The 21,318-nt window shown below is 34.7% G+C and overlaps 1 protein-coding gene across 1 annotated transcript in view; it reads right to left on the bottom strand.

The window, feature by feature from the left end:
- Positions 1-3,591: 3,591 nt before the first annotated feature.
- The window catches only part of LOC107185601 (sphingosine kinase 2-like), a 31,076-nt gene continuing 13,349 nt past the window's right edge, over positions 3,592-21,318 (bottom strand). The window contains exons 2-7 of the mRNA XM_015573324.1: positions 18,650-19,001; positions 8,651-9,019; positions 7,079-7,326; positions 6,353-6,448; positions 4,866-5,005; positions 3,592-4,315 (exon numbers count right to left, since the gene is read on the bottom strand). Of these exons, the coding sequence (XP_015428810.1) occupies positions 4,127-4,315; positions 4,866-5,005; positions 6,353-6,448; positions 7,079-7,326; positions 8,651-9,019; positions 18,650-19,001 (1,394 nt within the window). The 3' untranslated portion in view covers positions 3,592-4,126. The remainder of the gene's footprint in view (positions 4,316-4,865; positions 5,006-6,352; positions 6,449-7,078; positions 7,327-8,650; positions 9,020-18,649; positions 19,002-21,318) is intronic.

The following is a 21,318-nucleotide window of genomic DNA, read 5'->3' as shown; positions in this document are numbered from 1 at the left end:
CTTAATGTCATATACTGCATACATTTAAACTGGATCTCCACGAGAAATATCTTTACTCGCTGTTAAATTATTGCTTTTGGCAAACATTTTACTAATTAATGATTATGGCTGGGCACTGTATGCCCAGTATAATTGAAATAGGGAACATTAATCAGACAAATATATTTAAAAATGTAATGACCCAGTGGCTTACGGAAAAGCTCAATTCTAGAATAACAGTAAGCCCTATGTAAAGTACATTACAAAAAATATGTTCAGACGGCCTCTGAAATATGTTGCTTCTCGCGATTTTTTTTTTGTAGTCAGCGTTTTAGATTGGTTTGTATTTGCCAAAGAAAATGCAAATTCTGTTGGATCTAAGACTTACAATATACATTGTAATTTTATAAAAATAATCTTACGTTTTGGAAATTATTTTAAAATTGGACCACGTGTCAGAAACTTTTTCTTTAATTCGTTTAATTTTAAGCACATTAATACACAATAATGTACTTCCGAAAAAGAATTTATTGCACATTTTCATAGCATTATGTTTTATACTGACTGATAAAAGAAATCTATAAGTGATCATTACCTTTATTAAGTTTGTCATGCTGCAAATAGAGTGTTGCTGGCAAAGATGTATTTTAATTATACAGAGACACATTGAGAGAGAGCTGCTATACGTTTATTTTTATAAATGTCTAAAACATGTATACAAACGAAATACTTCATATTAATCTATTTTTATTCCTACGCAAATACGTATTCATTATTTTAATTTTCTGTTGTGTGTTATTGTAATTTGTATTTTTTTTTATATAAAACGTAATGGTTCATTTTTTTTATAAAATGATATTGCTGCATCAGCATACTTACTTCTTTTCACTCTGTTTGCAGCCACAATATAAGTTAATGCGAATATCCGATAAATTTGTGAGAATTGAAATAAATTATAAGCATTGCACGTTTTTCTGTCTGAGTGTACCTGTTTGGAAGTGTTGAACCAAAACTGTTGGCATTTATTTATTCTCTGCTGCACAGTGTATTTGTTGGAGATGCAATCGAGATTAAGAATAATGCGTGTTACATTTCAACAGCAGGTATAACCAGAGGACTTACATAATGAATTAAGTTAAATTCAACTTTTGCAACCAAATGCTTGTCAGCCTCGAGATGACAAGTGGTAACCAATGTAATTTTTTCAACGTTTGGATTCATAGAATCTTTTAAAATACGTTCCGACGAACGAAAGATTCTAAATAGAAACTACCGCATTTTTTGTCACATAGGTAAATAATTCAAAATCGCGATACTCCTAATACCATTTAATAAAGTCCGATTGTACCATCTAAATAGTACTTGTATTGTTACCCCGTATACGAACGGGGGCATGTAAATAACGTATGCATGTAATTACTTTATACTTTCTGTACATAAGTAATTTTTTTGTTATCGGTACTTATAGAACTTTGAATAAAGTATCTCAGTTTAATAAGAACTTTCATATGTACATATATGTATTCTCCCAATAAGGTACGAATCAAGTATATTGAAAGGAATTGTTAATTTTGAACACTGTGATATTTATCAAATCTCCTTTAATTTCTCATTATTGTGTCCTTTAACATAAACGTGTACCATAGTGTACACGTTATTAGAGAAGGATAAAAAAAAACTTTGGGTTACTATATATGTAGATTTATGTTTGAAATGAAGAATTACGCTACATTTCTTGTACTGGTTATTAGCAATAAATAAATTATAAGTCGAAATAATTATTCTATTATTTTTTTCTTGTAGTCTACATATCGATTTAATTATATTCTCTTTGGAAACAAAAATACCTTACATAATTGAATACCCACTTCCATAAATAGTTGGAATTTTTCTTGAAGATTGTATTTGAAATAATGTACACTGACCCGCAAAGTCGGCTACCGCTAGGGGAAAAAAGGACGTAGAGGAAGGACCTTCTACAACTTGATAAATTTATTTCAAGTACTGAAATAAATGTTAATTTGGCATAAATTTCGAAAACTTCCGAAACCAAGTGGTAGGAGACCCTTTCTCTATGCCACTTTTCCCCCTAGCGGAAGCAGAGTTTGCACGTCAATGTACAAATGAAGTAATTTCTTTTGATAAGTAATGAATATTCGATTAAAATTATATTGTGTTCATATGGTACCAAATGTTTTAATAAGTTTTAATTACTTTTTAGGGATTGTGGTTAACTGTCTTATTATTATGATGATGTACTTCTATACACATATACTATGGCATTTTACATATTGACAGACAATTACAATCTGATATTTGAATTTTATGAAAAATCGTTATGTATATATTATATGGTGTTTTTTTACGTATATGCATGTGGATTTCAAGGATGACAAGTAAGTTATACTTTGAGCGGCCACATAACAGGTTTCAACCAAATGTATTATTAAATATTTCTTTAATTAAACAATTTTAATTTAGTTTACAGTGCCATAAGTTAAATACTTTCATATCACATAAACTCGTATACAGACAGAATTTACAGTATTTCATATTAACAATTCAACTTGTTTCTTTTTGTTAGATCTATTAAATCAGAATTATTAACCGTACTTTCTGTGATTGTCTGAGAATACAAAATAAGAATATGTATTTATTGTATTTAAAAACTTGCTGTGTGCAAAAATTACTGCATTGGGTAAACATAATTTGTTAAAAGTGTAATATTTTGATAATATGAAAATTATACGAGCGTACATGACAATTCTTGACATAGTTTGTAATATAGGTATAAACGTAAGATTTGGCACAAAAGAAATAAAATTTAAAAAATCATCTTAGTAATACATAGCGATTCTTATATATCTCTTGGCACAGATTTACAACGCCGAAATTATGTACAATATAATTTATAAAAAATCATAATTATCACGTTCGTTCATGTCGAACAAATATTTATCAATTTTCGTGTAGTGTTTACCGAAGAACACAGACCAATTCATTACAAAAGCTCTGCTTCTCAATATCAAAGCGGCAATTGAATAACAATGTAAGATAACTTTGTAATTATCTTATTATATCATTTTAATATTTTTTCTAATACAATATCAAATAGTCCCCTTGTATTTCATAATTATTTTATTTACAAAAATTCTTTATGCATTATCTATATGCTCATGATTAGGTATGACATTTTCAATATTTTTCATTCTACTTCGATAATTATGATATGTTCTTAAATCGGAAAAAGTAGTTAACGATACTCTAAAAAAATACTTCAAATATGAGCATAAGACAAGAAGCCGTTAACACTAACTTGTACCGACACTGACTTTTTTTTTAGCAGTAAATGCGATTCGCTAAATGTATAAGATTTGAGCACTATTGCTATAAAATCAATACTGTGTCGCTGACATTGGACCAGGTAACAATATAACTTTCTAGTCCATAAAATGCATTTGAGCTACAAAATCAGTATGTTCGCACATAGTTAATCTTTCTGATCTATTTAGTCCTTGTGTTGTGCTAATATTGGAAACCACAATGTATTCATTGTACCATCATATCAGAAATACAATGTGTATATCATCCAAATACAAAAGAAAAAAACACTAATCGCTAATTTGATTAAATATAAATGGCCTTTCGTAATAATTAATGGCGAAGAAAATATACAATCTGATTCTTATGTTGTAAGCTTAACAATAGTACTTGCTCACTAGCACAAAGCCTGTGGAATATTTCAAGTATTGTGCGTCATACGGGAAACAGTCCAAAAGACATATACCTTAGGCTAACAGATGCAATTGAATTGTTACCAGTTAACGAGCACTATTGTATGATATTATATAAATATTAAAACTCTATGAAATAACCATTGGCGTTAATACAAACTATGACTGCGTTGACTTCGTTAAATTAAAAAATCCGTTGAATACATTGCATGGAATGATTTGTGTTAAATTCACAGTCTAGAATATACACCTATCACCACGTTGGACTAAAAGTGCCAATCCCGAATGTACATTAATATATTTAATACAGTATTGTCGCCAGGGGCATGCTACCGCACAATTGAACTCAATGTTTTAGGATTGTACCATTTGATTCCGTTGCTAGTTCCTTAGACGGTTGTCTGCCATCTGTATCAAGGAGACATCACCGACGCCAAGGACGGAAATATCTCTGCTTGCAACGGTCCGTAGTCTGCTCTTTCCCCGTCCACGGTTATGTGACCAATCACGCCGTCCTCTGGTTCTATTCGGAATGCCTTTACGGGTATCATGTCGATGCCAGAACGTGTTAGATGGGTACCACTACTTAAACCCAACAGGAACTAATAGGCACAATAAGTACTTCTTAAAATAATGTAATTACAAACTACGACGAGATTACGTTAGATCTAACTTAACTAAGATAATAGCCAAACTATAGTATTATTTCATTTTACAAATTATAATATTGAAGCTACAGATAGTTTTTCCAATTGACTTTACTCTACTTTAACAATTCTACGTTTTAGAAGTGTCTACATCAAAACAATGAAACAATATAAAAATGATTTCAACACTATCATTAAGCCATGGTATAATTTTACGCTCTCAAGTATATACAGCAAATCCATGATGAGTGTTCGAAGGCTCCTCGGCACTGACAAGGAGAGGTTCCCAGGTGTAACACTGACTTTTTAATGAGATTCAGCACAGTGATAGAGTTTCGAATTCTGAAGCCGCTGATATTTATTTCAGTCGCATATGGCCAACAGATTATGAAACATTTAATGTTCAGTACCGAGGAGCCTTCGACCATTCATCGATGATTTACTGTACAGTCTGTTGAATGTAAGTTACAGAGCCAAAGATATAGCATTTAATTAGACTATTTACCTGCAGTAAAGTGGCCCGTGTAATACCGGCTTTAACTATTATGAGCCAAATAATACCATCCGCCAATTTGGCACGGGGCGCGAAGAAGTAATCCTGACCCAAGTGTGACTGATACGCCGCGTGAACCATAACAAATTCACCTGAAATATACAAGAAAGTTCCAGTTACTTCTGTAAATAACCGAGATTATTATATTATATTCGACACTAGAAACTTTAATTGCATTTTATGTTGATTCATCAGGGTAATCATAAAATAATTAACAATGCGGCTTTGTCTGATACATAATAACTGTTCTTATCATCGTTTAAGGCGTTTGCCTGATATTCCATCGCGATCTCGGAATGGGTGTATATCATGTCCAAATACGGGTCATGGGTAAAGTAAAGCTACTACTTACATCAATGTTTGTCCTTCGCGTTTCGCACGGTTTTCAGCCACGAAACAAATGTAGCTACGATACCATATCTATAATGGGATCGCGGTGGCGGATAAAGGTGTTGAATATGTAACAACATACAAGACATATACTATATGTGCTACGGTAAGATTTGAACCACCACACATTTGTTTCGTTGTGCTGTCACCCATCTCAAACATAAATTTAGATATTTGCATATCTGTACTTTTAATCTATCCGATTGTTATTTATTTCACTGTACCACAATTAGGTAGTTGTAGTGCATTACAGTATTACATAGTGGAATTACAACACATTCGATTGTACATATGATTCACTGTAAAACCAACTTCTAGATTCTAGAGGATTGAGTGTGCTCAAAAACAGCGAATATACAGAGTGACTTGATAAGAACTACTGTCTACAATAACTCATTACCTAATGGTTGTATCGAAAAATACGTTTGAATTAATTATATAGCATTTTAACCCTTGTATAGGCAACCGGGTACCTAGGTACCCATTTCTAAATTTCCTTTCACAATTTTTCAGGTTCTTGTCTAAAACAGAACTTGGTATATTATAGGAAGGGAACACTAAGAGTTTCGGAAAAGTATGAAAGTAAAATTATCTGTTTATTTAATCTGTCAGAATAGGAGTATTCCAATTGCTCAATAACCGTGAATATTTTGGTTGCCCATACAAGAGTTAAGGGACGCATCGGATGGATACAATTTGATTTTGTTATACTTTTTTTTTAGACATCAAGGTGACCTTGAGTTTTTTCAAGGTCAGTGCATCTTTGTTTTAATACCATCATGCTATAGTTCACTGAATTCGTCTTTCCATCGACAATAACGTGGTATTAAAAAAAAGTTTCACTGACCTTGAAAAAATTCAAGGTTATCTCAATATCTAAAAAAAAAAAAAAATATAAAAAAAGTTCAATTTTATCCTTCCGACGCGTCTCTCAAAATGTTACTCAAATATTTAATCAATAGGTAATGAGTTATTTTAGATAGTAGTTCTTATCGACTCATCCCGTATTCGAGTAAGCAATTCTTTAGTGACAATATACAGGTTCTTACCTTGAACTTGCGTCCAAGAACTTGGCAATTCGGAAGTCAACGCAGGCAACCTCGAAGATGGACCATACATAGCTTGGTTAATGTTGTTCCCTGCATCTTAATTATACAAGGATTATTATTACAACCAGAGACAAAATGTTAACGATCTTAGCGTGTGATTTCAATCTTAAATTTTCATTTTTATCTATACTTTTATTTTTGGAACATTATAGTTCCCTTATCTCCAACGATTGTGTACTAGCTTTATAGAGGGTGTTCCACACAGTCTACTCTTCAAAGTTTTCATTCAGAACCTTCCAATTTACTTTCGCCGTCTATTTAAGTATCGATTCTCTATTATTATAAGAATCACTGTACACACATCAATTTTGTCGACAGCATCCAAACATCGATAAGTTTGATTCCAATGCAAATACAACATCGTCTACTATCTGTATCAACTACAACTGGACTGAGTCCATTATCTGATAATTTAAATGAAACAAGCGTGAAACAAACACAAACAAATGCAGTGACTGAATCGACTAATGCTGCTAGTGAACATTTCGACCCACATTTGTTGCAATCACTGAGGAACACACTCCTGTACAAGAACATTGGTCAACAGGGCCATGAAAAAATATTGTATAGGCTACGGGTAAACGTATACACTTAATGATCCTTGAGAGACCAAGTTCAATGGCTAGAGACGGTGATTCTATCCTTGGTAGAAAGTTAGAAACTCACCGATTTCCCCATTGTCTGGCTCGACGATGCTATGGTAACTAGAAATTGAACCCGTACTAAAGTAAGTGGATCTCGCGGACGTCGCGGAATAAAAGCTATCCAGCCTGTGCCGTTTCTCCGCTTCCGTTTCGAGCGTGATACTTTCGCTTATTATCTCGCTATCTTCACAGCCATCGAAGTCGTCCAGAATAGCTGGATCACCGTCGAGCGCGTCGTGGTAGCTCTTCGACTCGCTGATTTTACTACACCTTGAACAGATAACGCGTAACACGTCGGTTAGTCTCTAAACGAATCACAACGTGTGTCAACGTTGTTCAACATCAACAACACGAATTACAACTATTGTGTCTGAATAGATAAGTGTAATAATTAAACTGCGGATTTTATGCATTTATAGCTTATAGAGTTCTGTGAAATACAAAAAAAGACAAAAATTTTCCATTTTATTCTTAACTTAATAAGATACTTAAGGGAAGAAAGAAATTCCTACGTTTGTTCTTGTTTTCATAAATTACCTTATAAAATCTGATTTTGTATAAAAATTCGCAGTTTATTAATAATATTCGTAACACTGATACAGTCGACAAAAGGATCAAGGAATCACCTTCATAAACCCGAAAAATCAGTTCAAATGTCATAACTACGGGAAAAATGGTGGTATCGATATGAATCGTTATTTCGTATAGCTTTATTTTGTGCGAATCGGTAACCTTAAACATAGTGGTCACAGGGTAAATAAATGTGGCAGCGGTTTCGTCTGCCGCTTAAATGAATCGGCAGACCCTCCGCTTTAAAATGAACTTAAGATCTTGGTGTTGTGGTTATCCTTTGCCGAGATACAGCGAGTTAAAAAACGGTTTGTAAAAAGTAATTATCAAGGAAGTTTAGTATCGTACTTTAGAAGTATCGATAAGTAAAATGATCGATGACCTTGACTCCTGAGTGACCTTCACAAGGTTTCAGTTATTAAATGTTGTTTATTAAAAAGTTATTAGGATAACAAAGATACCTTTTCTTGAACTGTCTCTAACCAACTCTGAATGACTTTTTTTCTTAAACCGTGTCTAATCAACTCTGAAGCTTCATACTGATCAGAGTTGATTTGATACAGCTCAAGAAAAAAAGTAACTTGTTTTGATAATGACTTATTTACAAACGGCGACCCCAAACTAAAACCTTCACAGTACTACTCAGGGTGATGACCTTGACAACATATTAAAAAATCATGTAAAATCGGAGGTGGTTCCCTTACTGTAAATATTTATCAAAAATGCTGTTCTCAAATATGTTAACCCTTTCTTTTTTTGGGCATGTCCCGCATTGCAACATAAAACATCTGGTCACCTTATCTGATAACGATGATTGAACTGTTACAACAACACATTCTCTCAGATCTTTCACAACTTCCGTTGCAATATAAGAATGAAGAAATTAATTCATTTCTAAATTCGAATATTTTCAAACGTTTTTTCATGTTTTTATCGACGTGATAGAAATAAATACACGTTTGTCTTCGGTAGTACTAGGGTTAAATAGGTAGCCTGTAGTTAATCCATCCAGATGAAAATTCACCTATCCAAATCGTCACCGTAGCTCCTCGAGTGCGATATTTGAGCATCTTTCGTGTATTCGTTGTAGGCCTTGCCGTTTCCGAGACTCTCGGCGGACGGTACTTTATCACACGGCAGATAGGACACCTTGCCCCTGTACGTTCGTAATCCTATGAGACGGGCGACGCTCCACACGGTGAACCTTTGGCCGCCGATCGCTCGTAGGCGTTCACTTTCAATGTCAATGTCGGCCAACAGGCCCCAGCCGATAGACAGAAACGAGAATAGTATATGTTTCCTCGTCTCGACCCGGACCAGGTCCATCTGCGCGGTCTTATACTTGACCACAGACAGCGCGCTGACCAGTAGAGGATTGTAATCGTACGGCTCCCTGAAAACAGAAGAAATGATTTTTAAGAATTTCAGCCCAAAAGCTGGGGATAGATTTCTCAAAACTCCTCGAAACCCAAGAACGGTTCGAGTTTCAAGAATTCGAGAAACTTGGCACTTTTTCCGTGATTCGAAATTCTTGAAAGTCAGGTAAGAAAAAATATAAAAATGATTAACAATGCATCGTTCGTAGCGTGTCCCAAGAGTCAATTATTCACAAAACATTCACCACGTTTTTCTGCCGAGAAACGTATACATATGTACCATCACGGATCCAGTTCCTGATCAGAATTCAATTCCTGATCAGTTTAGCATTAAATACCATGTAACAAGTTTATCATAATAAAGCTTATTTTCCAAAAAAATTACGAAATAATTATTAACGATTTTGCAGACATATGATTTAGGTCTTAGGTGATCAGAAATTCTTCCCTTTGCACTTTCAAAACATAGATCAATTCGAAAAGCAATAACTCTTCTGAATTTCGTTAATTTTTTTACTTATTTGCTGAAGTTATCAGGAACTGGGTTCGTAACGGTATGACCCCTGAAGGTCAGCTGAAAAAGTAGTTTGGAAGGAAAAATCGATCGTGCACAAGGATAACGATCCTAAACATCGGAGCCGTACGTGTACTTCTTTCGCTCCTAATATATTATAAATTACGTGCATACGTTCGAAGGTGACTCGTCGAATCTAAGAAGGAAAAGACCTTGATACGAAGGACCTTGCCGCGGAGAATTCATGTCTCTTATTGATGGTGATTGCAAACAGGTTTCAGATTTCGTAATCGACCAGTTTAGAGCCCATCCGTCAGACTGCCATTCACTTTGAAAGACAGCAGATGGACGACCGCGCGGAACGAATCCCCGAGGCCTGACCTTGCTACCGGTTCGCCTCTGTGCACGATTCAAACGGACGTCACACTTTTAGCCATTTTTGGACATATCGGCCAACCATCCGACGAAGAGAAAAAAAAAAGAAACTAATCGATTCTCTGCGTCACCATCAGGGAAACCGGGACAAACCGATTGGATGACGGTGAAAAAAAAAGAGGCAAAGAATAGAAAAAGATGCAATGGAATACCCTGTATATAAGTCTTTTGTTATTTTACATTCACTTTAGGAATTTCCAGTCAATTCAGGTGGAAATAAGTGGAACAAACAAAAATTTTTTTCCTTATAAAAAACATGTAATTTTTTTGTTCATTTTTAAGAAAAAATTTGAGAGTTCGTCGAATAAACCAAAGGAAAGCAAGTGATGTTGACGTTAATAGCGACATGCGTAGAAGATATGTATGTACCTACTACTAAACGCATTGACACCTCAGTTTGCATATTTTGATCTTAATTTTTAGGTTTATTTGATCGTTAACATATATCTTTTTTTCTGTGCCATCATAAACTCCGTAAATAAAAAATCTAAAACCACCTAATTTTTTGTGAAAACGTCATTTTTTGTAACTAAATAAGAAATGATTATCTTCTCAGTATAAACTACAGTTCCATGTGGCTCGTGTTAAAAAGACATTTTTATAACGTTTCTTTTTCAATAATTTTATCGTTGACCTTGCGATGTTTTGGTAGCAATCGAAAGTTGAAGCTTTTAAGAATGTTCTGTTTAATTTTCAACTAAATTTCTAATTATTACAAATTTGCGTGAGTCACCGTGAGTCGTGTCAAAAAAATCAAGGCGTAGCGATATTTCAAGCAGCATTCTCTCGAATACGAAGTCTTGAATAAACAATACTTCCTTTTTACAACTTTTGATGTATTTTTACACGAGGCATCAGCTCCGATTGCTGCTCCCATGGTCACAGAGACACGATTTACAAAATTTCGTAAAATATTCCGTGCATTTGTTATACGAGGACCAATTAAATTATTTCTGGTTTCTCGCTCGACCCACTTTCATCGTTAGTGACGCAACTATGCGGGGAAGTCAGTTTCACATAAACGGTAACTATTATATTCTTTCAGCGCGAGTATAAATTACCTTGCAATTAAGAGAACAATTACCTAAGAGAGAGATCAGTTTACATAATAACAATATATTAGTCGAACCCAGAACATTTTAAAAAGTACAATTTTAGCGTCTAACCATTGGAAATTTAAAGTGTTTTATTTCCAAATAAAAATTAAAAAGTATTTGATCCTCGGAGTACGAATCGTAAGAGACTATTTTTTTTTTTCGTCGTTTAAACAATTCAGTGTTTGTGTTCGTCGATGGATCATCGGTGACCCGGCCATAGAAACTCGAAGGTTTGACCCCATATTATCCTATGTTTCTTGTTCCTCCTTTTTTCTGTAGTTTCATCAATTACAGTTAATTCTTAATTGAAGATAACTCATTTCAAAGATGAGTAATTCGACAACGACTACTTTGTGACACGTTTAATAACCAAGTGAAAGTTATTTTTCGTTATCGTCTGGGAAATAATTTGCCACTTACTGTTAATTGAAGGTACTTAACTAGAGCTTCCAAAATTCTCCGCTAGGTTGTGCCAGTAAAGAAAAACTCAAATTCGTCTCTGCACCAAAGAATCTAAATCAAACTATCTAGACTAGCATGTAACAATTAAGACTTATTTTATTCTTTATGGAATTATTAATATTTTAAAGTATACCACTTAGGAGTTCAGTTACTCTCGATATATATATGTATAAGTATTTATATTTTATATGTAACAACGTTATTATATATGTTATTATTTATATACATAACAAAGTTCCTATTTTTGTACATTACATGTTACACCAATGGACTTTTTAGGTTTAGCATTTCATTATAGTAAAAAAAAGTCGTCTCTGAGAAGAGTGAAAGAAAATCAGAGCTTTATTTTTACTTATCTTTCCATCGTTTCGTATTGTGCACACAGGTTATCTATTCCAAAATCTAGAAATGGATTTATAACGTAATATCGCATGTTATCGATGAAATGTAAAATTTGTAAACACATTCAGCGCAAACATACCCCGATATCATTAAAATCGCAATAATCTATCTAATACTACAATACCGATGTCATCTTCAATCTTACAAGAACCGTGATCAGAATAAAAGATATCAAGTGTCATTAAGATTTGTATCAGGTTTAAAATCATTTATTGTTGTGAATTCCATTCGGTGTTGAATCGTTTCGATTTATCTAATGTTTTATCTGTCGTTGTTTAATGACACGATAAAGAGGGTGTGGCGAGTGACTTTGAGCGTCGATATGTATTTACAAATCGTCAGTAAGGATCAAAACTTCTTCGGTTTATTACAGACGGAAACGTGGTGGATGATCGTATGTTAACGGTGAATCAACTGTTTTACTCGAGGATCTATATTTTATTCTGTTATGTTTTTCGAAATCGTAATACTTTTCAAGAACACAATTAAATAAAATTCACTGTTATAGTTTAATGTCGAGCACTAGGCATAATACATTTTACGTTGCTGCAAGAAGTTGTAACCCATTGTATGAACGTATTAGGTGAGAATTTAATTTTATAAATGATAATCTGCAATCTAATTATTACTATCAACGTATAAAATAAATGACTGAATTGAATAGACTTCTAGGAAGTATAAATTTGTTTAGTTGAAATCATATTTAATAAAATAATTGGTTGGTCATAGATTTTTTAAATATTGTTTCTAATTATAATTTAATGTTAACTATTTGTATTTCAGTGTATTGTTAAAATTGTTATTCTAGAATTGATATTTTAGTAAGACCAACTTAAGAACAAAATTATATTTTGGGTTAGATTTCATTCAAAATTAAGATATTCTCTTTACTTCGTTTTAGTGCAATCGTAAAAATCTGTTTTTACGGAACTTTTGTCACGTAATATTTTGCATTGATCGAAAATTTTCTAACTAAAAATGGAAGATAACATCAAGATTACGATTTCAATTGGAATAATTTATAGCATAGGTAGTTCACTCCTTTTGTTTCTACCATTAACTGAAAAGTAAAATGGGAGTGTAAGAACAAAAGCTGCAAATAATGACACCGTTAATGGATAACGTTTATAGATTGTCAGGATAATTTGGACTGCCCGTGTATGGAAATAAGAACGATATCCTGTTCCAGACATTTATGCCCAACCATTTGCCAGTTTTATTGCAAAACTTTCTAAAACCGCGAAATTTTTCAGGAGTTTCCGAACGGAAGACGGCCAATGAGCGGAAAAATCCACGCAGTTCTTTGAACGAGTACGAACACACTGACGATGTTTATGAATACCGAGACCGGAAAGTTTTACAGCAACTTTTAATGCTGACCAATCGAGAAACATTTTTAACCGACTAATGAGAACGATATTTTGATACGTTGCAATGATTCAGATATCGACGCTCGAAAGTTAAACAACATGAAATCTCGGAAATGTTGCACAATTATCTTATTTTTTTCTTATGAAAATTCTCGTGCAAAAATAAAAGAAAGGAAAGAAACCTCGGAATAGTTGCACAGTTACTTCCTGGTTGCGTAACAAAGAAAACAACTTCGAGAACGTTGCATAATTATTTCAACTTTCCTTTATGAATATTTGCGCGGAATGTGGAAAAAGATAGACCGTTGTTTGAATAAGCAATTCAGGATTAATCAGGAAAACTGGAATCAAAAGAGAATCTGTTGTCTTTATTAACAAGGAAAGTTGCACAGATATCAAATTACTTATGCATATAACGTTAATATATATGAACAGCACAATCCTATTGATAAGCTTACTTTATGGAAAACACTTCAACGAATACGGTAGTAATTTTCTCGGATTTTTAAAATCGCGATCTCGAGCCGAAATTTGCAAAATAAGAATTTGTTTATAATTTTCAATATTGCAAAAATGATTGTTCGACGTGAACAAAATTTATTCAGCAAGGCTGTTCCTTCTCGATTAAAATAAAAAAAGAATCATAGCCTAAAGGAAAGTATATCCATTTTCAGAGCTGCTTATGACAAATTTTGACGTCATTTTTTTGACCAACACTGAATTTTTCGTGTGACACTTATTTAAATCCTCAGGAGGTCGAATCCTATAACTTAATATCCATTACATTTTCAAAAGTAATTTAACATCCGAGTAACTTCCTTTGTAAGTTTTTTGTTATGTTTCAATTAAAAAAAACTGTATGTACAGTCGTTCGTTGAAAGAGATATCGATTAAAGCTAAGATTATATGTGAAATAGTTGAAAAGAAAACAGGAAAAGTAACAGAAAGTGTGTATGTTTCATGTTTGACGTTTTGAATTCTGCAGCAAAGTAACTCGCGTGACCCTCACTCTTCAACCACTTGTTACGCATTGATCGATAAATTAATAGCGATTATTATTAGCGGATAGGAGATGGGATAATGAGACTTCCTGTTGTCTCCTGCCACTATATTTACGCGAATGCACAGCCAGCGAATGACACAGCTTCTATCGGTAACTGAGGACTCGCGTGTTGAGTGTTTTAACTTAACGATTCAATAAATATTCATTTGGCATAACATCAAAGTTTAATACCTATTGTGATAATAATATAACATGCGTTCTACGTTAGAGATTAGAGAAAAGTAGCTAAATATGGAATACCATTTTGTTTTTCGAATTTCATTCTTACAAAATCAATCGCAATAAATAAACGACTTTTATGGGTATTCAATCATATATTTCAGAGATGGGCAGATTCATTATTTGGATAAAGAGTTTCGTGTAACGAATAAAAGATGAGAAAAGTAGTTCATTATTTATAATCGTTTAAACATGGAAATTCAAATTTTTATAATTAAATAATACTTATTAATTGAGTCGGCACTTGGCAAACAATTATTTAATCTCATTAACCGTTTAAAGCACTGCATGACGCCTTCGGATACTGTAGTTTTTTACTATGTATTATTCGAATAAAATTGTATCAATGTATGAATATTTTTGGCAAATATCAAGTTCAGTTAGCGTTTTTTAATTAATCCGAGAAATTATTATTCAAACAGAACTTTCGAATATGTTGTTGAATTCGTCTTGAAATGCTTAATAACATGGCAATAATAAGAATATGCAGTTCCATTACAAAAAATTACATTGTTATTAAAATCACTGTAAATAATAATTAAAAAAAATTCAAACATATTAGTAAGTTTGCTTCATGAAATCAATTAACTTTTATATGAAACAAGTTTTCATATTTTCAACAGTTAGAGAAATAATAGCGTGTATACACTGGCCGAAATTTCTATAAACTCACCATGTTTTTTATGAATTTTTATCATTATTCTATACCAATGAAAAATTTGGGTTTAGTAGCATTTTTGGATTAATTAAACAAAAAGCGTACACATCGGTTTTAAATAATAAATATAACATTTATTTTTAAAAAAATATACAGGGTGGGGCAATAACTATGTCCACTTTGAATATTGCCGTTATTTGTAATAATATGAAAAAATGTTATATACAAAACTTACACGGTATAAAGGGGGGCATATTGTGACACAAACATTTTCTGCGTGGTTGAAGGCATAGAGGAGATTTCAAAATCATCTCTATTTTTTTTAATGGAATGCTATGTTTTTTTTATCGCGATGTGATAGCCGGTGTTGAGACGACTTCGTAAAATAAACTTTCTTACATTACAGAAGATGCTCGAAGTGGTGGCCGTTTGCGTCAATGCAAAGTTGCGATCTTCGTATCGTTGCATTATAATTGCAGATATGCTAGAAGTTCAGAAACGATAAGACATGCACGTGATGCAGCGATACGAAGATTGCAACTTTGCATTAACGCAAACGGACACCACTTCGAGCATCTCATGTAATGTAAGAAAGTTTATTTTACTACCACATTTGACCTTGCATGACCTTCAATGATAGCTCGCTGATGTCGTCTGAACACCGGCTATCACATCGCGATAAAAAAAACATAGCCTTCCATTAAAAAAAATAGAGATGACCTTGAAATCTCCTCTATGCCTTCAACCACGCAGAAAATGTTTGTGTCGCAATATACCCCCCTCTATACCGTGGAAGTTTTGTATGTAACATTTTTTTATATTATTACAAATAACGGCAATATTCAAAATGGACATAGTTATTGCCCCACCCTGTATACAAATTCAACAGAACACAAACTGCGAAATTTCTATAAAGTCATTCGCTTTTTACACAAGTAAAATCGAAATTAACAATTGTTTTTTAATTTTTTTATTAATCCCAAAATGCAACCAATCTAATTTTGCATTGATACGGAATAATTACAAGGATTCATCAAAAAACATGGTGACTTTATATTTTTGTTTCATTTTTAAACAAATGTTATATTTATTTGTTGAACCCGATGTGTACGCATTCTTTAATCAATCTCAAAATGCAACCAAACATAAATTTTTCATTGGCATGGAATAATTACAAAAAGTCGTCAAAAAAAAACATGGTGACTTTATAGAAGTTTCGGCCAGTATATGGAGATAGTTAAAAAAGTCAAAAACCGAAACTGAAATTTTCGTCCATGTCGGAATTTTTACACGGTTCGTCCCGCTGTGCGCAGTATCGATTCGGTCGATTTATCGTCGGTTCGTAAATGGCCGCGACCGAGTTAACGATATCTTGTTAGGGAACATGAAATTATGCCACGGAAATGCGCCGCCACCGTTAAACTAGTCGCCTGTGAACGGGCGGAGTTTGTTGACTGGAAAATTTACAGCGAACGCAGAATCGAACCCGCCACGTGTCATAACTCTAAAGTCAATGAGATTTAGGTGCCCCGGGGCAGTTTACGACGAGAAACGCGGCTTGAATGTCCTGAGCTCGAATCGTGTAATGTGGCTTAACGATCCTTTGAATTGCACCGAGTAATATCTTCATACGGCTCTTTTAACTTTACTGATACTTCACTTTTATTGGTAACGATTTGACTGTGGGAGTAGTGGAATGTTAATCTGTTAACTGGGTTGTCTTATCGATTGTAAATGTCTGTGTACGCACGATTAAAAATGATTGAAAGACATTCTGTTCCGTGAACAAATGAGAATAAGATGAGATTTATACCGATACTGCAACTATGGTAATGTTTAAATTTTCGTGGGCAATGCGAAAATATCTACAGACTCTTTTCGATTATTGTCCAGGCGTTATCCCCACCACTGGCGGGGGAGGGGGCCTTGGAACCTGTCAAGCGCATACTTTGTTGACCCTCTGCTTTTGTTGCCGAGGCTCGAGCTTTGGGAAAAAAACGAATTTACGAGGGTCTGAAGCATTTCTCCCTACAAGATTATTGTCCTGGCGCGGACACGAGTTCGGAACGATAATCGAGATGAATCTGTATTTTTCCTGGACGTTCCTATGAAGTTTTAATTTTTCTTGAAAAATGTTTGAAACATTTGAGTTTACGAACGATTGTTTAATATAGTAGGGACTTTGATGAGTATTCCAGAAGTTGTTCGGGTTTCTTGAAAATATAAAACAGTAAGAAAATTTTGATTGAGCGTGAACGACCCAGGAGTGTGAAAAAATATGTTTGCCTATATGGAGGGTTAAATGTACGAATATGTAGATGAATAAATGAAAAAAAAAAACAAAAAATTAGAGAATGTAATTTTTTATGTACTATGTAGAACTCAAGAGATGAACTTTCACCGTATCGATACATAGTTGACTAAATAGTTGACACGATGCTCGAATTACACACAATAAAGCTGCGCTTCAGAATTACAAGTTATCAATCACGAAATTTGTATCAATAGGTTTCATAAATTGACAACAATGATGACACTTAAACGATGGTATGATGCTGGCGTTTGTGTAATTAACCCCTTGCATCGCAATGGAATTCGATGCAACGGGCAAGTATTCTTATGAGTAGAGTATAAAGGGCGCCTAATGTTTCTTCCAAATTATAATTCTTGGTTGGGTTAATCAACCGATTAACAAAAATTGGAACTGAAACTTCTTTGAGACGTACTTTTCACGAGGGCGGAAAGAGCAATGGTGAAACCTTGGTCTTTTCGATTTCAAAAGATGTTACACAGCTTGGTCACGCGTCGTATTTACCTGATTTTTAACTCAAACAAGTATACGCTTGACCAGTGGTGGGGATAACGCCTGGGCAATAATCGTGTAGAACAAGTCAGACGATAATCGAGAGAAATCTGTAATGTCTTGTTTTACCAACAAGCTTTTAAATGCACATTCAAATTTGTGCCGTACCATCTATACAAGACTAGAAGAAACAATTATGTATATTCACAGACATGAAAAAAAGTACATAACATGTACTTAGTAATATCTTATTTCATAATTTAGAATACGTAGTCATACGGCAACTGTGGGAACGAAAGTGTTAAAAGAAATATCGACTACAGTTTTTACATTAACATCACCTTTCAAATATACCACTGTTATTCTAATGCAATAAATAATTACCACTAACATTTTTTATATCTATTTTATTTAATGTGGGGCAACTGTTTACCCTATATTATGACAGAACAATTTCCTATTGATCAAAACGATCCTCTGTTCACCACACATCGCGTCCACAGATACCATTCGCGGTTCCAAGGGGCTGACGATGCCAACTTTCTCGGAAATCGTGTAAGAGGAAACTACGTAGCTGAATAAATCACGGCTCGGTCGTGTGTACGTAGCGTAAAAGGAACTTACTGTTTAGCGTACGCAATGGATTTCGCCAGGCCGTTCCCGGAGCCGCACGGTATCACGCCGAGTGGAAGCTCCCTGAGGGCCCTCTCCCAATCGGGCCTTTGAAAAAGGCCATTCACCACCTCGAACACGATACCGTCCCCGCCGACCATCAGCAACCCGCTCCATTGATAAATGTCCCTCGTACGGACGAACTCACGAGCGTAATTGGGACACTTGGTGATGTGCACCTCGTAAGGCCTCTCTGCCTCGGATAGAATCGGATGGATCCTCTTTTGAAACGTCTCACGGCCCCTGCCAGGCCCCGATTTCGGATTCAACAGAACAAGAAGCTTCCGTTGTTCGCCTGGACACGCTGAAACAAATTTAAAAAAAAACACACACACGCGTGAACGTTAGAATTTTCTATTCGATGCTCGGATTTTTGATAAGAATTATGTATTCCTTAGGGATTCTGGGTAAGGTCCAGCTTTGCGCAGGCGCCGAGGCCATTACGACAGAACTTAGCATGGAGGGGGCTCTAAACTCATTGCCAGTTTACTCTCCAACAACCCCGAACATGGCAATGTAGTTAGAGTCTACTGTATATGAAATACTTGGCTATCAATCGCAACGCGTAGCCAACGCTACCGCGTGAACTCGGCTGGCAGACTCGCGCTCTGATTGGTCGGGGTTTTTCGTTAATATCTCGTTAACAAAGCCTCGGATAACATTTTTGCTAAGGAAAAACTTGTTTCAAATGACCTTACGAGTCTCCCATTTCCGAGTCCTCCAACATTTTTGTTACAGCCTATATACATATGTACACCCACGAGTAAGCTCGGCTTCCACTAAGAGAAAAAGTGACGTAGGATAAGGGCCTCCTACCACTTGGTAAATTTATTTCAAGTACTGAAATAAATGTAAAAATGCATGGTAATTTCGCATAAATTTCAGAAACTTCCGAATTCAAATGGTAGAAGGCGTTTTCCCTAGCGGAAGCCGAGTTTGCTCGTGGGTGTATGTTGCAACGTAAACATCATAAAATCTAGAAAGCAATGCCGCGTGTATGGGCCCCGTTTAACGTGTACAGAAATGAAACCGTCGTTTGCTGGAGCCGAGATGTCTGTTCTCGCGACGCCGCTCGAGAATCTCTCGACGATTACGTGACATGTAATGCAACGAGCGTGTTTAATCTTTAGAACCAGGTAGCCTCTGCAGTCGCCGCAGCAACCCCCCGTTCCTGCCAGGGGATTTCGCTGCAGTATTTCTGGGGCGTCTTGTTATCCCCCGGTAATTTCTTTCCTGGTCTTTCTTGCATGCAAGTCTCGTGGTCCTATTTAGTTTGGGGACTGCGGTGTGTAGAGGATGATTCAGCAATGGCGTGTAAACGTTTGCATTAGATTGTTGCACATGATCATTTTGATGTGTTGAATATTATACGAATTTTATTAGATTAAGTAAGATTAAATGGACGTTATACACATTGTTCATTGAAATACAAGTATTGCATTTGTTATACAGGGTGTCCCACGTAACACTTACCGCGATTTTTCAAGCACTTCCAGTGATCCGACGAAAAAGTGTTTTAAACAAAAGTAGATCGGTTTTTAATCGGCTATGTGTTACACGGAAAGATTTTTTAGAAAATTTTTTGGATAAAAAGACAAGATGACCTTCATCTATTGAATTGACTACACATACTTTTTGACTTCATAGTATTGTAGCTTGTGTCAAGACAAGTTCAATCAGCTGGTACACTGTGACCTTGAAATGACCTTGAATTCAGAAATGTGAAATTAATGAACGGAAACGTTTTTCTGGTAAATTGTTATGGGGTGGCCACCTGTCTTGCTGGAAGTATATACGCTGCGCAACATCAATTGAAAACCCTTGCTTCCACGGTCGATAATTCACAACAATGAAACAATATCAACATGTAATAGCTGAACTGTCATGCTCTTAAGACAGTTCTTGTGTTCAGTCTCAGTTGAATTCCAAATTTCCTGAAAATTTTTTTTATAACACGTAGCCAATTAAAAACTGATCAACTTTCAAACACTTTTTCGTCACTTTTTAGTAAGTGTTACGTGGGACACCCTGTATACTTATTATACTGAATTTGAAGATGACTTTTCATAGAGTTATTAAAAAAATCTGTAGAAAATACACAATTTACAATATTATTTGAATCAATTTCACAACAATTGCTTTAAATACTACTTATATATACGAGTTTACAATATATTTGTAACAATATGTGCGTAAATTCAGTAAAACATGGCTTAAATATTATTCATACTTATAACAATAAAAATAATTCCCTCTTCTGTAACTTGTAAATCTTTCGTACGATGTTCAAAGACTTATATGTAATAGTTTCATACGTTTGTCGTCGAAATTTTCATTCTTTGGGACATCGACGATAAATGCCGGTCTCCTGTGGAGGGGTTGCGAGGCAGGACACATTACGAGTCGTGATTCACGACATATTTGTGTGTGAAGTAAATGATAGATACGCGATCTCACTCACACATTTCACCCAACGCTGCCATATGCCTGCACGCAGTTGCCCACCAGTGAGTTTGGCGGGCGCTGAGTTCCCCATCACTGTTCTATACTGTGACAAGTAGTCTATCTTACACACATGTTAACATTGTGATTTATGGTTTTCTTTTATTTTTATTTTCAAA

This window comes from Dufourea novaeangliae, unplaced genomic scaffold (genome assembly GCF_001272555.1).
Source record: "Dufourea novaeangliae isolate 0120121106 unplaced genomic scaffold, ASM127255v1 scaffold18, whole genome shotgun sequence".
Lineage (NCBI taxonomy): Eukaryota > Metazoa > Arthropoda > Insecta > Hymenoptera > Halictidae > Dufourea > Dufourea novaeangliae.
Note: the sequence above shows the minus strand (reverse complement) of the source record. Positions and strands in the feature narration are given on the sequence as shown.